Consider the following 16,346-nt stretch of genomic DNA (forward strand, 5'->3'; position numbering starts at 1 on the left):
CAAAGTTACTCTTAACTTGACAGAATGTATGTACTCCTAAATCTACACACTACTGAAAATTGATTTCAACGTTTCATGGAGCCACATTGCTGTCTACGACTTTTTAAATATAATATAAAGTAAGATATTTTAGAAAAGAAGACCTAGGGAACATTACAGTGATAGATCTCCTATAATATGAGAATCCCACTTTAGTTATCAGCCCCCACTTCACTTAGCCTTGCAGCTGACATAACAGGCCCAAATTGGGAAAATAGCAGTTTCGTGCCTTGGAAATGGATTACTTCCCTTCAATCCTCTTTGCCTAATCCTAAATATCAGACAATATAGAGCAAGGCCTGGATTCTAAAACATGTAAAGGAACCAGAACAAACATAATACTACATTAATAAATATAGCATTTATTAATAAAGTGCACACACTTTATACATAAGAAACTTCTCACATACAAGTAGGGCTAAGAGAACCCCTGTGTGATACACAGAAGACCCATGCAGCGACTTTCACCAATTATGGCCTGTTTGACCTTTTCTTCTATTAAATTCCCCCTTTAATCTATCTCAGAGTTCTAAAACTGCTTAATTGTCATGGGTGCCTAACTTCTTCCTACCTGCTAATCTCAGTACACCCCTTTCCTCCTTCTTTGCTTTTCTGATCCACAGCATTTGTATTCCACCTTCCACAGCAAAATCTTCCAAAGCAGTTACATCCCATTAATACATAACATTATAGCACAGAGCAACAGACCCTCTAAAAATTGATAAACGCAAGTACATCATCTAGATACAGCAGGTTTAAAAGATCCGAGTTCCAAAACTCAGGGCGATTACTAGATCGCAGAATTAGTATACAACAGGTTGGCTGGATTTCCACAGTCCACATCTGGCGCCTTTAGCCATCACAAAACGATATACGGTATCTAAATCCCAGCCCTGCTGATTTAAGAAAGGTCGCCGTTAATATCAATTCGCTTTCAACTACCTACAGAAGCAACTCACTCCTTTGAGCGCAGTAGTCACGCTACAAGCTCTTGTTTAAAAAAAAGTTTTTAAAAAAAGTTTGCTCTACAAGCCACGTTTAGGGAAAAGCTCCATCTACCTCCACGGAGTTTACCGTGGCGTAACACGGACCACAGGGCCGAGCGCTACCCTCAACCGAACCCGCACTACCTTAGCGCGTTCAGAAGGGAAGGGAAGGGCGGGCCCGGGAAGCCCCGGAAGGCGCTCGTTGCTTTGAGGAGGCGGGCCTAGCCGAGCGCCGCAAAGGAGGGAGGCCGCTCGAGTGGGAGCGAGACTGGGCGGCCCCGGGAGAAGCCGAGGCGCTTCAGGCCAGAGCGTGGGAGACGCGCGTGGATCGAGGTAAGCAGGCTGCTTACCTGCGGAGCCGCCCGCGACGATTTGCTGCGACGCCTCGTGCCAGAATTTCCCGGGTTTCGCCGTCATGGTCGCGTGGAAGGAAAGGAGGCAAAGCCGCGTTGAAAGCGCTCCGCGCCGCTGGAGGAGGAGGAGGAGGAGGAAGGAGGAGCAGCAGTTAGCGGGGCTGTGACTCCAAAACCGGCGAGGCAGGAGCGCCTCCTTTAACGCGCGAGCGAGGCGTCCCCCGAGCACGGAAATAGGAGGAACAGGGAGGGAGCAGCAGCCTTAGCAGAGGCGAGGGCCCTCCTGCCCTCTCGGCAAGATGCGCCCGCGGTTTTCCTTGCTCCAAAAGCCCCCCAGCGGCCTATAACCTTTATACTGAACTGCCGGGCATTGTGCCAACGCGAGCCCGGTGGCTGAACCTTCCGCCCTGGGGAACGAAGGAGAGACGGAATGAAGCACTTTCCCACATCCCGGATCAAGAGTGCCAGGCTGCTGCCCGATTAAGTGTCTCATTTCCGTCGGGACCCGTTATATTGCTTTTTCTTTTATCCCCCCCCCCCCGAAATCTCGGAGAAACCGAGGAAGTACCATTTAAGGGGTGATTTGGAAGAATTTATTTTTAGTTATTTAGTTAGTTTGTCAAATATATACGAGATAACAGGTATAAATATAAACATGGACATGAACACAGGATGGGTAAGAATAAATGGGGACAATAGGACAGGGACAGTAAGCACATTGGTAGGCTTATGCACGCCCCCTTTATGGACCTCTTTGGAAAGGAGCGAGTTGCACGTTAGACAGTTTATTTTATTTATCTATCAACAAGTACAAGGAAACAAGTATGAAAACACATGAAAAAATGGCACAAATAAATGGATATATATAAGCAAAACATATGGTAGCCATAACCACATAAAATGAATACATATAAATGGGATAGTAGGACAGGTACGGTAGGCACACTGGTGCGCTTATGCATGCCTGCTAGGGACTTCTTAGGAAATGCGGTCCATGGTAGACAACTTAAGATAAAAGGTATAACAGGATCAGGTAGGGTGTTCCACACATTTAGTACTCTATTGCTGAAATCATTTTTCCTGCAATCAAGATTAGAAAGGATTACATTTAGTTTGTATCTATTGACAGCCCTTGTGTTATTGCAGTTGAAGTAAAAGTAGTCATTAATGGGTAGGCCATTATGGCAGATTATCTTGTGCACTAAGTTCAGGTCAGAATGTAGATGGCGTAGTTCAAGGTTATCCAGGCCTAAAATTTCAAGTCTGTTGGTATACGGAATTTTAACGGAGTTTAAAATGGAATTTTAACGGAGTTTAAAATGGAATTTTAACGGAGTTTAAAATGGAATTTTAACAGAGTTTAAAATGGAATTTTAACAGAGTTTAAAATGGAATTTTAACAGAGTTTTAACAGAGTTTAAAATGGAATTTTAACAGAGTTTAAAATGGAATTTTAACAGAGTTTAAAATGGATTTTTTATGGCGTTTAAGGTTTTAAGTTATGGGGGTTTGAGGATGTAACAACAGAGTTGGGTAGCGCATTCCAGGTATTGACCACTCTGTTGCTGAGTGTTTGTTTTGGTAAGAAGAAATCTAGATAAGTGAACTCTGTCACTATAATTTTATTTTTATTTTTTTAACTAATCTAGCGCCTCCCACTCCATTTGTGCCAATATTCAGTTCCCATCTCTCCAGCCACCATAATTGTTGGATGGGGATTTTGGAAATTGTGATTTTAAAATGACAGTGCAGGTTAAGGAAGCTTCCACTAAATTGGTGATGAAAGTCCTCACATCTTTCCAAAATCTACTTTTTTACCCTGTGAAATTGCTTGGCACAGTAGCTGCTGTAAATAACTAACTTCTATAGGTTACTACTTTTGTACCCCCTGAACTGCATCCACCTTGCTGCTTAGCAAATTCCCTGCTCCAGGTACCTGTTCATGGTTTAAAAAAAAAAACTTTTTAAAAAATAGATGCTGGTGGCATGCATAATGCCAGCCTTCCAAGTCATCTTTACAGTATTTTCAAGAATGTTTCTGAGCTTCCATTGACCTCTTAGATTATAAAAAGTGGTTCAGAAATCTGTCCACCTGCCAAGAAAAAAATATATCAAACTTAGTAGGAAGAGCACAAACACATTTTCAAAATTCCAGTTGTGCTCACTAGCCTAGAAACATTGGAAAGCATTGAACTAGCTGATCCCAGTGACAGTTTGCTGCTGGGTGGCTTTTGCAATTAAAGGAGAGTACCAAAATCAGAGAAAATTGTGTTATTGAGAATTACGGTCATTCATACTTTAGTCACCTTCAGTTGCCCTTTCATAGATAGATTACTTTTTCCATGGAACAAAACTGTTCAAGACACATCTGTCACTATCACTATCAGATTTTTCCAAGTGAAGCGGGGCTGTTTCACCTACACAGCTATTTTTCTGCAGAGACGTCAGCCTGTAATTTGGGGCTGCAAGGGAGGATCTGCCTTGTGGCTATCTTGACCCAAAGTTTAGATTAATCAAAAGCAAATGGTTTTCATTTTTTTGTCTTGCAATATCCAGCAAAAAACAGAGATACAGAGACATTATACAGATCCTTGACTTACAACAGTTCGTTTAGTGACTGAAGTTACAACGGCTCTAAAAAGGTGACTTATGACCATTTTTCATACTTATAGCATCCCCATGTCATGTGATCAAAATTTAGACACTTGGCAACTATCTCATATTTATATGATGATTGCAATGTCCCAGAATCATGTGATCACAATTTGGCCTTCTGACTAGCAAAATTGATGGGAAAGCCAGGTTCACTTAACCATGTTACTAACTTAACCATGCCAGTGATTCATTTAACAACTTGGCAAGAAAGGTCATAAAACGGGACAAAATTCACTGAAAAACTGTCTCACTTAGCAACAGAAATTTTAGGCTGAATTGTTGTAAATCAAGGATACTCATACTAAAACTTAACAATCTTCTTCCCTAACACTCTTTAGCAGCAGTAAGCCCTTTTTCCTACCAAATTACATCCCAAGTTCTATGATCTCAACTCAAGATAGCTTACCTGCTTCTACCTGTTTGCCTCCCCCCACCCGCAGTCTGCCATTGAAAAGTAGGGTGCCAGCTTCTTGGGACAGAGGCCATCCTGAGGCATTCACAGTGAGTTCGACTTGTAGATGTCTCCCTCCCAAAAAGAGAGTTTCCCTTTCCACAATGTAAGGCAAGATTTGAAAGAGGCAAGGCATGCCTCTCTGGAAGGTAAAAGACTGGTTGGTCTGGCACTGAACTCTGCAGATCAGCATTTACACAAAAGAATAAAATGCAGCAGAAGGACAAATCATTTTAGTAAGTTACGTAGTGGGGGGGGGGGAGACTCCATCATCCAGTTTATCATCTTCAGAACCAGTATGTTGGTTCACCTAGGCCCGTGATGGCGAACCTATGGCACGCATGCTCGAAGTGGTATGCAGAGCCATGTTGCCTAGCACGCATGGCATTACCCGTTCCTCTCCGGGTTTCTGGCATGCATGTACGTGCGACGATCAGCTGGCTTTGTGCATGAGGCAGTGCTGGAAACTGGAAGAGCTGGTCTTCCGTTTTCCAGCAGGAACAAGTGCACCGGCCAGCTGATCATCATGCACGCATGCGCCTCAGTAACTGGAAGACTAGCTGGCCGGCATGCATGCGTGTGCCGGAAACCAGATGTTCCTTTTCGGGAACAGTTCAGGAACGGTCTTCCGGTTTGCACTTTGGGACGTTTTTCTCCCTGCGGAGGGCCTCTAGGGGCTAGGGAAGGCTGTTTTCGCCCCCTCCCCGGCTCCCAGAAAGCCTCTGGAGTCTGGGTGAAAAACGGGTCCATCGTGCACCAAAAGCGGGGGGAGGGTGGGGATCATGAGCGCATGCGTGGGCGGTAGCATGTGCAGGGGGTTGCGTGAATAGAATTATGGGTGTGAGTATATCCACACATGACCCCCTGTGCTCCCCCTGCTTTTGGCACATTATGGCAAAAAAGGTTACCCACCACTGGTTTAGGGCTTAGATATCTCCAGCACCACCTTTCCCTAGTTACACAGGACTCCCCAATAAACTCAAGCATGGTGGACTCACTCTGAGCCAAGGTGGCGCAGTGGTTAAATGCAGCACTGCAGGCTACTGCTAGATCAGCAGGTCAGCGGTTCAAATCTCACCGGCTCAGGGTTGACTCAGCCTTCCATCCTTCCGAGGTGGGTAAAATGAGGACCCAGATTGTTGGGGGCAATATGCTGACTCTCTGTAAACCGCTTAGAGAGGCCTGAAAGGCCTATGAAGCGGTATATAAGTCTACTGCTATAGTCTACTGCTATTGAGTCCCTTTTCTCAGGAGCAGCCATATGCAGAGACCTTGGAGGTATGCCTTTCAGTTGCAGTTGTGCTGTGGAATGGATTTCTCTCCTGGCTTTAGGAAAGCCTGATAAAGCATGACTGTTTTTCCCCAGGCCATGGAGATCCAAATGTTATAACGGCTCCCTCTGGGGACGAATGATGTTTTAATTTTTGGTTTAGTCTGGTGATGGTGAACCTGTGGCACACCATGTCATTTTTCAGGTGATACACCAGCATATCCCATTCTTGCTCAATCTTCTGAGACTGCAGAAGCCGCACTAGAATGGTGTTCACTCTCACGCATCACCCAGACTCTCTGGAAGTTGCATGAGAGATCTGCTCTCATGTGGCCTCTGTGTCAGGGTTCCAAGTTACACCCCCAACGAAAGAAGACTCCGAGGCTTGAAGTTCATCAATGTTCCATTTTTTTAGATGTGTCATATAGGCACATCTGAGAAACCCGAATCTGAAAGTTTCCAGGTTTTCCCCACCCAAATGAAAGTGCAAGTCGTTGCCCAGCACCCACATGTCCATCACATGATTCAATCAGGCTCCGTCCCAACTCAAGAGTTCTTGATTCTGAGAAAGAATGTTATTTTGACTATATATATCGCCCATACTCCATATAGTCCACCCTCCCATTTTCCCACATTAGAAAATGTGGCAGGCCTGAAGGCCCAAAGTCTGACACTCTGAATCTTTTGAAAATTGTACAAGAATGGTGTGTTTTCATACATTTTTCAAAAGGTTCAAGGCCACATAAGAGCGTTCTCTGAAGTTTCCAAAGTGAAGATTAGATTAAGATTTAGTTTATTTGTATGCCGCCCTTCTCCGGGAGGGACTCAGGGCGGCGAACAACTCAAAAGGGGAAAAGGGGATACAAACACAATACACGTAATTAAAATACACAAGAGTCATACAGCCATACAAGTTGAGAGGGGAGGGGAACTTATCAACCCCAGGCCTGCTGGCACAGCCAGGTTTTGACGGCTTTCTGGAAGGCCTGGAGAGAGGTGAGGGTCCGAATCTCCGCAGGGAGTTCTTGTGAAGATCTTGTGCAACCAGAAGTTGCTTCAAAAAAGCATTTTTTTAAGTGGAGTAGCTGGAGGTGGGGCAGAATGGTCATTTGACAAAAGTGTTGCACCATTTCAAGCAAGGGGTACTTTGGCAGTGATTATTTTAAACACTAATGAATAGTTTGGAAAAGTGTACCAGGCAGTTGCTCCCTTTGCTCCCTTTTCCAAGTTCTTAACAAACCATTGCCCTTGTAAATGTTTAAGCAAAAATGAGACCCAGCATAGCTGAATGACTGGCAATACCCAAAATAGGGTAGAGCAACATAAAAGACACTTAAGATGGGGTCCTTTCAGCTGTATCTTTCCTTCAACCACACACTATCTCATAAGAGAAATTCAATTCAGTGATGGCTAACCTTTTTCTCCTCCCGTGCCAAAATTGCATGAGTGCACGTGATAGCGTGCATGTGCCCACACCCATAATGCAATGCACCCTGTGCATGCGTGCATGAAACCCCCCATGCTCCCCCTGCCCCCCACACATATGCATCCGATCCCCCCACACCCCGTTTTGGTCCTAGCAGGCCTCCCTGAAGCCTTCTGGGACCACAAATGGGCCTTGGGGAGTGCACCATACTCTCCCTAACCCACCCACCCACGCATGAACATGTAACCCCCGCCTTCCCCTTGTGCATTCATTCACTTCTCCCACATGCACGGCAGAGACCCAAAAATCAGCTGGCCAGAGGGAGACGTGCGTCCATGCATGGTGGAGCTGGGTGTCGGCTTGCATACCCTCAGAGAGTGCCATAGGTTCGCCTCATGGGTATTGTAGCAGTTTTAATATTAAGAGTTGTATTTGGGATGATTGAAAGTTATTTAAAATGAGATGTAAGTAAAGTATTGTTTGCATATATATTTATATATTTTTGTTTTCAGTTTGAATTTATAAAGATGGTGTATTATATGTCACATAGCTGGCTTTCATTGGCTAGGGTGATGTCCATATGGGCTTCTGCTTGTAGAATTCCTTCCTATATCTGTTTCCATGAAAACTCAACCCTAACAGTTGGGGTTAGTATTAAGCATGTTGTGTGAACTTGGCTATTATGGTTCATATGTTATAAGAAGTTTGTCCTTTGTTATAGATTTGAGGGCAATCTTACTGAAAACAACACAAGAGGCCCAAAAGATTACTGCTGTGTTTCCCCGAAAATAAGACATGCCCTGCTAATAAGTCCAATCAAGCTTTTCAGAGCATGCGCCATAATAAGCCCTCCCCCAACTATTTAAGCGCATGCGCAATTGGTCCCCACTATTACCACTATACCACCTACTGGTACAGCTTGCAGGGCAAAAACAGGGTTTGCCGCAAAAACAGTGGCAGGAGAAGCAAAGTGCTTCCACCACCACCACCCCACCCTTCCCTCCCATGCAAAAAGAACCCACCACAAAAACAGCGGCAGGTGAAGCAAATTGCTTCCACCCCCCCGTGCTTCCCTCCCGCAAAAAGAGCCTGCCGCAAAAAGAGCGGCAGGCCAACAATGTGATCACCCCCTCCTGCCTGTTCCTTCTCGCGCAAAAAAACACCGCCCACCCCATCCCAATGGTAAAGGCAGCCTGCCTGGTTCCCTTCCCTGCCATCCCTTTAGCAAGGGGTGGCATGTGGGGGGGGGGGAGAAGTGAGGCACTCCTCTTACCTTTCCAGGTCCATTGCATTCCTCGCCCTTTTGTCCAGTGAATCCCCTTGTAAAAAAAAACTCACGGTTCAACTCACGAGGTTCTTTTTTACAAGGGGCTTCACTGGATGAAAAGGCGAGGAACGCAACGAACCTGGAAAGGTAAAAGGCACGCCCTCACTTCTCTCCCCCACCTGCCACCCCTTGCTAAAGAGATGGCGGGGAAGGGAACCAGGCAGGCTGCCTTTACCATTGGGGCGAGGTGGGCAGTGTTGGGCCATGAGACGCGCCTCTTACATTTCCAGGTCTGTCGCATTCCTCACCATTGTGTCCCGGGAAGCCCCTGGTTAAAAAAACCCCTTCTCGCAACTTCAAGAAGTTTGATTGAACTCGCGAGAAGTGGGTTTTTTTACCAGTAGCTTCCCTGAACACAATTGAAAGGAACGCAATGGAGCTAGAAAGGTAAAAGGCACACCTCGCTTCTCACCTGCCCCAGAAAATAATAATCCCTCCCCCTATAATAAGCCCAAGACCATATTTCGTGGGGCAAAAGAAAATAAGACCCTGTCTTATTTTCGGGGCAAAACGGTAACAGATTTTAAAAACATTTTAGCCATATAAGCATCTCACACTCATTCATATCTTACATATGAAAGTCTTTGTAGCTGGCCAAACAAAAAAAAAATGTTGGAAATTCCTTCAAGCACTCTTTTGAAATGACCATCGATGAAGTGGAAAATGGGATTTCACACTTCCATGTTTTATAAACCATTTTTTGATTACCTCCGCTTGTTTGCTAATGATAATTCATCAAAACCTGGTAGTCTTCCATTTGATCAAGATGTTCTGTTCCATAATTTTTGCATGGCCATAGAAAGTACAAGAATTTTATTTTAAAAAAGATTTACAAGAATTCTGTGTCCCATTGTAACTTGGCTTGGAACTTCTCATATCTTGATATAGTCTTGCACATGCTTAGTTTTCAGGTTTCTTTCCAGTGCAACCTCTTAAACCTTTTATTGTCTTGGACATTAATTTATCCAAAGCATCTAAGTCATGATTTATGACAACAGAAAAATATAGTCTGCAAAGACCATATGGTGATTTAGAGCATTAAAACTCAATCTGCATTCCAATTGGCAAGTGGTAACAAATGCTATTTTTGCTGATAGAATTGGACAAAAATATGTTATTACTTTTCCAAGCAGTTTTGTTGAGATTTTCACATAATGTGGCAGCTGCTTTAACTTTAAGAAAGGAATGTTTTTTTTCTCGTACAGGCATGTTTCGCAACTACCCCCTTTGACTGCTTCACCTCACTCTAACAGCTAATGAAGCAGGGGTTAAATATAACAATATAACTTGGCTTACTCTGTGCCAAAGGTTCACTACTCCAGTTTGTAGTCATTAAGAATATTGGACAAAGACTGGAAAAGTCTTCTGTTTCAGTCTATTTTCACCTTAGAAACTCCTGAGTAGCTTTGAGTCAGTGACACACACTCTGCAAGTGTGACAGCATTATTACAGTGGGAATTAAAGTTAGGCTGACTTTTAAGTAATTTGCCTCATGCTCCTGCAGAAAAAGTAATATAATGGTAGTAATAGTAATAGTTATAGCTATTACTACAAACTATCATAATAGTTCAGTTTACTGGACTCTTTTTCTTAGGAATATGACCAATTCCATCACCTGCAGAAAGAGAGAAATAGGTATGAAATCAGTGAAAACTGACATACTTACAGGAGGGATACTTTATTCTTGGTGTAGAGCCATAAGATCCCAGTTCTATCATTAATAACTGCAAATGAATGTATTTCAATTACTTCTTTCATGAACAGCTGTACAAAAGTAGTTGCTCCAAGAAGCAAGTCATTTGCGGCAACAATAGGAAGAAGTTTGCATACTGTTTCTAACCACTAGGCAGATACTTCCATGCAATAAAACTCCAATTACAAAATTGTGTGGTGGAAACTGCCACACAAATTAACTGCTGTGACTCTTTTTCTACATTCCCTTTTATAGCTATGCTTTCCAGGAGTTACATATAATGGGTGTTCTTTAATCAGTTGCTAAGTAGATTTGTAGCAGTAGAACTTCTATAGGCCAATAATCTGTTAGGTCTTGTAGGACAGAAATTTCTCCTTCCATGTGAATCTTTCATCCTAATTCATCCATCCCATCAAAGTCAATCACTCTGCCAAAACTCTGTGCTTTTCTTTTCAAGACTGACTCTTGGCTGATACATCCCCTGTTCTCTGTGAACCTAAGTGCACCAGCCTGAGCACAGACAGAAAATTAGAGGCTCAGAGTCTAGTACAGCAATCTATTTTCCAAAGCACCTGAAGGCAAGGCAAGGAACAATGGATGGAAACTGATCAAGGAAGGATTAAACCTAGAAATGAGAAATTTTCTGACAGAACAATCAACCGATGGAACAGCTTCAAAAGTTGTGGGTGCTTCATTTCATTTCATTTCATTTCCCTTTATTTGTATGCCTTCAACACTTGAGGCTTTCCAAAAGAGACTGGACAGTCACTTGTCAGAAATGTATAGGATCTCCTGCTTGAGCAGGGGTTGGACTAGATGATCTGCAAAGTCCCTTCCAACTCTTATTCTGTAATTCTATGTGGAGTTGAAAACAGTTCTTTTTCCTTTTCCCTATAAAAAGAAATTAGAATTTAGTATGACGGAAAAAAACCAAATTTTAATTAAGAGTACAGGACAGGTAGAAGTTGAAAACTCTTAACTCAGGAAATATTTTTGTGAAGAAAAAAGTATATCTTAAATAAGCTGTCAAACTATTGCTATGCCCAGGCAGTTGGCTACACCTTAGAAAGGTGTGGTTGCCATATTCTGCAATGTGCGAAAAAAGACACAAGAAGGCTAGTGAACTTTCTATTGCCAATTGTGGCACAAACGCTTTGAAGATGTTAATTGGTTACTGATTAGACAATGACATGCATTCTTCGCCCCTCACCTTAACCCTGGAAATTCATCAGCGACTGAGCACAGCTAATTTGGTATACAATATTAGCATTAAGTTCCACAGGGAATAAAGTTAACATGGTGGATCAGTAAAAGATAAGCAGGAAGAACAGAAAGTACCGACACTGTTTCAGTCTCAGGAGTGACACAAGACTAACGTGCATTTCCAGCAATATTGGGTTGCTAGGGTAGAATAGATTTCTTTATTGGCCAAGTGTGAATGGACACACAAGGAATTTGTCTTTGGTGCGTATGCTCTCAGTGTACATAAAAGAAAAGATACATTCATCAAGAATTATAAGGTACAACACTTAATGATAGTCATAGGATACAAGTTAGCAATCAGGAAACAATATAAATATAAATCGTAAGGATATTGATAAGGATGTTGTAGTATGAAACAGCAAGTGAATAAAGTGTATAATTTATCAGAGTTTCCCACGTGGAACAAGCCGCTTAGGGAAAAAAGAGCATGGGGGAGAAGGGAAAGCAACCAAGTCCCAAGCGTGAGTAAAGCGAGGAGCGCGACACTTTATTTCTCCAGCCACTTTTCCTTCCTGGCAATATCCCTAAGTTGGATGGAAAGAAATTTAAGGCTGAATGACCCCGGAAGTCGATGGTTTGAATGAATCTACCGACTATTATGAGTCAGCTGCATTGAGCCGGCAGAGAAGGCAACCCTCTCTGTCCTTTTCCTTTTGCACGCTTGGGCCAGTTCCAGGCAAAAACCCCACAGGTAAACCAAGCCCTTTGGAGGCAGCTGCATCATGCACCTAGTTTCAAATGCCACTGCTCTTTTGCTCCTAGGGCAACACTTCATGTTTTTTCGGGGGAAATGTGGGCCCTTTGCAGAGCATAATGGGGCGGGTACGTTGGAAATGGAGGAGAAGGACCACAAGAAGCACCTGGCTAATAAAGATGGAGTTGCAATAGGTGCTTTTCATTCATATTTCCTTTTAATTATCCTCCCTTGAGGGGCCTGTCTTCTGAGGTGACATTAAGTGGGGGCGAAAAGCACGTGGGGGTGGCAACTTAAGTTACTTTAGGGCCCGCACCCTCCAGTTGGTCATAACAATGGATCGTTCAACCCCAGAATTCCCTATTGGCAAAGGGAGGAATGATGGGAATTGCAGTATGGTGCTCAACATCAAGCTGATGTATTTGCTAAATGCATTCCTGGCCCTCTGCCTTCAGGAGTTCAAGTAGAAGATGTTCTGTACTGAGAACCGTGGGTGGATGCTGAATAACTGAGGCACAGACAGGGATAAAGGCTAACAAATTTATTCCAGTAAATGTAAGAAGCTAACAGTAAAATGCTGGCTTGGTGACAGGCAACAGCTGAGGCTTCCATGTGACAGCTCCCTTTTATACTGAGCTGTCAAGACGGCCAGCCAATCAGCTATTAGCTGTGCTCCGCCAGAATGGCGGACCGATGTAGACTTAGAACATGACACTTCTTTCCACCACATTGGCATAGGCATAGTCCTGCAGATATGCCGGGTGACGCCTGACCCGGCTGGATCAACACAGTTCAGGTTTGCCTGTCAGCTTGGGAGGATGTGACCCCAAACTGCAGGTGGTGGCATTTGAAGGCGCTCTGGTGGGTGATGATGGTCTGTGCCTCAGCTGTGGTGTCATCTACCAGCAATTGCTGGTACGCCTGGGTCAGGTCCAATTTTGTGAAGATAGTCCCTTCGCCCGGCGAATGAAGCAGTGCTGAATGACGGGCACCGGGTAGGCATTAGATGGCAGGGCACAATTTATTGTGCATTTGTAATCTGTGCAGATCCAAATGGTGCCAACTTGCTTAATGGTTATGATGGTGGGGGTCTCCCATTTTGCACAATCCACTGGTTCTAGGACTCTATGGGCGATGAGCTTATCCAGCTCACCGTCTACCTTAAGTTTTAATGCGAAAGGCACAAGCCATGGTTTCATGTGGCAACCTTCAGATCGATGTTAAATGACACAGGGATCCCTTTGTAAGTACCTAGCTGCCCGTCAAACATGGAGGGGAATTTCTTAGTCAAGGAGTCCAAGTCAGAGTCCTGGATGCAATTGATGCCGCTAATTTTGAGTCCTAAGGGCTCAAACCAGTCATGTCCTAAGAGGCTTGGCAAAGCCCCCTCCGGTAAATGCCTTAAATTGGACTCTGAACTTGCTGGTGCCAATGATAGGGATAATGTTTCCCTGATAGTCCCGCAATGTTAAACTGCAGTTTTGCAGCTGGCTTTTGGAAAGTTTAGGCAGTAGTCTCTTCCTGGTGCTCCAAGACACAATGGATGTCAGGGAGCCCGTGTCTACCTCCATCTGGCAAGCCACCCCTTCAATTTGGACAATAAGGTGGATCTTCTTCTTGTTAGAGTTGCGGGTTTGGCAGACAATTGCCTCAGAGTCAGATTGGTAGGGGGAAATGGCGTGGCAGTCACCTCCCAGCTTCACAGTCTTTGAAGGTGGCCATCTGGTGGCAGGAGGTTTCTCGGCTTGGGCTGACATCGGTTGGGCAGCACAACAAACCTTGGCTATGTGTCCCTTCTGGCTACAAAGTTGACAGATAGCATTTTTTAAAATTGCAGACAGCTTGGGTATGGTTGCCACCGCAACCCATACAGAATACTTTTGGTGGGTTCTTCCCTCTAGGCCAGCTCCCTTTCTTTGCCTCATTGAGGCAATTGATTTCTTCATCATCCTATGGCTCTGACTCAGCACTCACGTCACCTTGGTGGACAGAGGATTAGACTGGGGCAATGGTTTTGTTGTCAGTAGTTAGAGGCAGGGTCATCTGGATCATGGCCAATGACTGGGTAGACATCTCAGCCATGCGGGCTTCATCTAGCATGGTCTGGAAAGTGAGTTTGGGTTTGGCCGGAAGTCTCCGCTGAAGGCACAGGTCCCTCACACTGCATACCAACCAGTCTAGCAGGATGTCATCTAAGTCTTTAAATTCACAATGTAGTGCCGCAGACCTTAGGGAAGCCATGTAGTGGTTAATAGACTTGCCATCGGCTTGATTCCTGTGATAGAATGCATGCCAATATGCAATCTTGGAGGGGGATGGCGCATAATGGCTCTTCAGCTTTGCCATCAGCAACTCCCATGACACTGTGTGGATGGAGAGTGGAGCAGTGAGAGTCGTGTCAAACATCTCCATTCCACAAACTCCACAAACTATCAAAAAATAGGCGCATTCCTGCTCGCTTGACAACTCCTTGATAACTTGAAGTTTGTGATAATGAAGCATTCAAACCGTTCCATGTGTGACTCCCAGGTCTCTGTGCCCTGGCTAAAAGGTGCAAACGTCAGGGTAGCCATTTCTGTCAGGAGCCGGCTACGACGTCTTGTCATGAGCGACTGAGCTCTGATTAAGGATGTTCACCTTGCGTTAGTGACCAGTTTATTCTGTCACCTCAGTTGGCGATCCCACCCTTGTCACCAGTATTCTATACTGAGAACCGTGGGTGAGTGCCGAATAACTGAGGCGCAGACAGAAATAAAGGTTAACAAATTTATTCCAGTAAATGTAAGAAGTTAACAGTAAAATGCCGGCTTGGTGACATGCAACAGCTGAGGCTTCCGTCTGACAGCTCCCTTTTATACTGAGCTGTTAGACGGCCAGCCATTCAGCTGTTAGCTGTGCTCCCGCCAGTATGGCGGACAAGAGTGTGGACATGACAGAAGAAGGTCGGTTTTTTTCCAGTGGTTGTAAAATCAGCATGGTTAAAGAATTGCATAAGCGCATACAACCAAAATTTATTTCCACTGCTAAGCCAAGCCGATAGGTGTTATTGCCCCGTTATATGATTTTTGGGACACAGTTGTTAAGTGAATCATTGCAGTTGTTAAGTGAATTAAGCAGTTACGTGAATCTTAATCAGCACCTGAATGCCAGTTGTCCAGCACCTGGATTTTGATTAGGTAACCATGGGGCTACTGCAACAGTAGTAAGTGTTGAAAAACAGTCGTAAGTCACTTTTTTCAGTGCCACTGTAACTTTGGCCACTAAACAAATGGTTGTAAATCAAGGACTATCTGTATCCTTGTTCCCTCATTGTCTTACATTGAAAATTGCCCTTTTCCCAGCTTCACATTTCAAGAGTATGTAATTTTCTTAGAGAACTTTCCCTTATGCAAATAGTGTTTATTGGGGTTTTGTCCAGTACTGTTGGGCTAGGTCTACATCAAGGGCCTCCAAATCCTGGGTCATGGACCGGTATCAGTCCGCAGCCCGATGGAAACCAGGCCACACAAGTAGCAGGCAAGTATCTGAAGTTTCATTTGCTCATGCGCAGGAGCTAAGTTGTGTGCATGAAACCATCCCTTCCCCCTCACCATTGCCACCATTGCTGCTACCAATCCATGGAGTCAGAAAGGTTGAGAATTGCATGTCTACGGGACATGTTGTCGTCTCGAGATGATGAATTCCACTTTGACAATTGTGATTTGGCAGCATTTATTATTCTGTTTGCTGTTTTCATTGTTTTATATCTGTTGCAGCAGAGGACCATTTCAGGATGTTATAAATTCAAAAAGCTCTGTATCATCTCAATAGTTCTCAGCAGCAGCCAGGGGAAGAAGTCATGTTACACTTAATTTTTATGTTGAAAAAATATTCCTAACCTTTTTGTCATTGCATGCCAAAAGTGTCCATGTGTGACAGCACACACATGCGAGCACACCCATAATGCAATGCGTGACCCCCACCCCCTGGTGCATGCACACATGACCCACCACACAACCCCCACAAGTGTGTCCCCCCCCCATGTGTGCGTCTTCCCCATGTGCCCCATCCCCATGCATGCATGGCTGGCAAGAGGCACATGCGTGGTGGAGCTGAGCTGGGGCGATGGCTTGCGTGCCCTCAGAGAGGGTTCTGCATGCCACAGGTTCGCCATCATAGCCCTATAAGTTAGATTTGTTCAGATTCCTTT

The 16,346-nt window shown here is 44.4% G+C and overlaps 2 protein-coding genes across 2 annotated transcripts in view; one reads left to right on the plus strand and one right to left on the minus strand.

The window, feature by feature from the left end:
- SLC25A21 (solute carrier family 25 member 21) overlaps positions 1-1,487 on the minus strand; it is a 269,849-nt gene extending 268,362 nt beyond the window's left edge. Inside the window, exon 1 of the mRNA XM_087723796.1 lies at positions 1,376-1,487. Coding sequence (XP_087579922.1) covers positions 1,376-1,442 — 67 coding nt within the window. The 5' untranslated portion in view covers positions 1,443-1,487. The remainder of the gene's footprint in view (positions 1-1,375) is intronic.
- MIPOL1 (mirror-image polydactyly 1) overlaps positions 1,242-16,346 on the plus strand; it is a 200,777-nt gene continuing 185,672 nt past the window's right edge. The window contains exon 1 of the mRNA XM_087723788.1: positions 1,242-1,358. The gene's annotated coding sequence lies outside the window, so the exon portion shown is untranslated. The remainder of the gene's footprint in view (positions 1,359-16,346) is intronic.

The sequence above is a fragment of the Thamnophis sirtalis genome, unplaced genomic scaffold, assembly GCF_051295495.1.
Source record: "Thamnophis sirtalis isolate CommonGarterSnake01/CBP01778 unplaced genomic scaffold, rThaSir2_p1.2 scaffold_1, whole genome shotgun sequence".
Taxonomy (NCBI): Eukaryota; Metazoa; Chordata; class Lepidosauria; order Squamata; family Natricidae; genus Thamnophis; species Thamnophis sirtalis.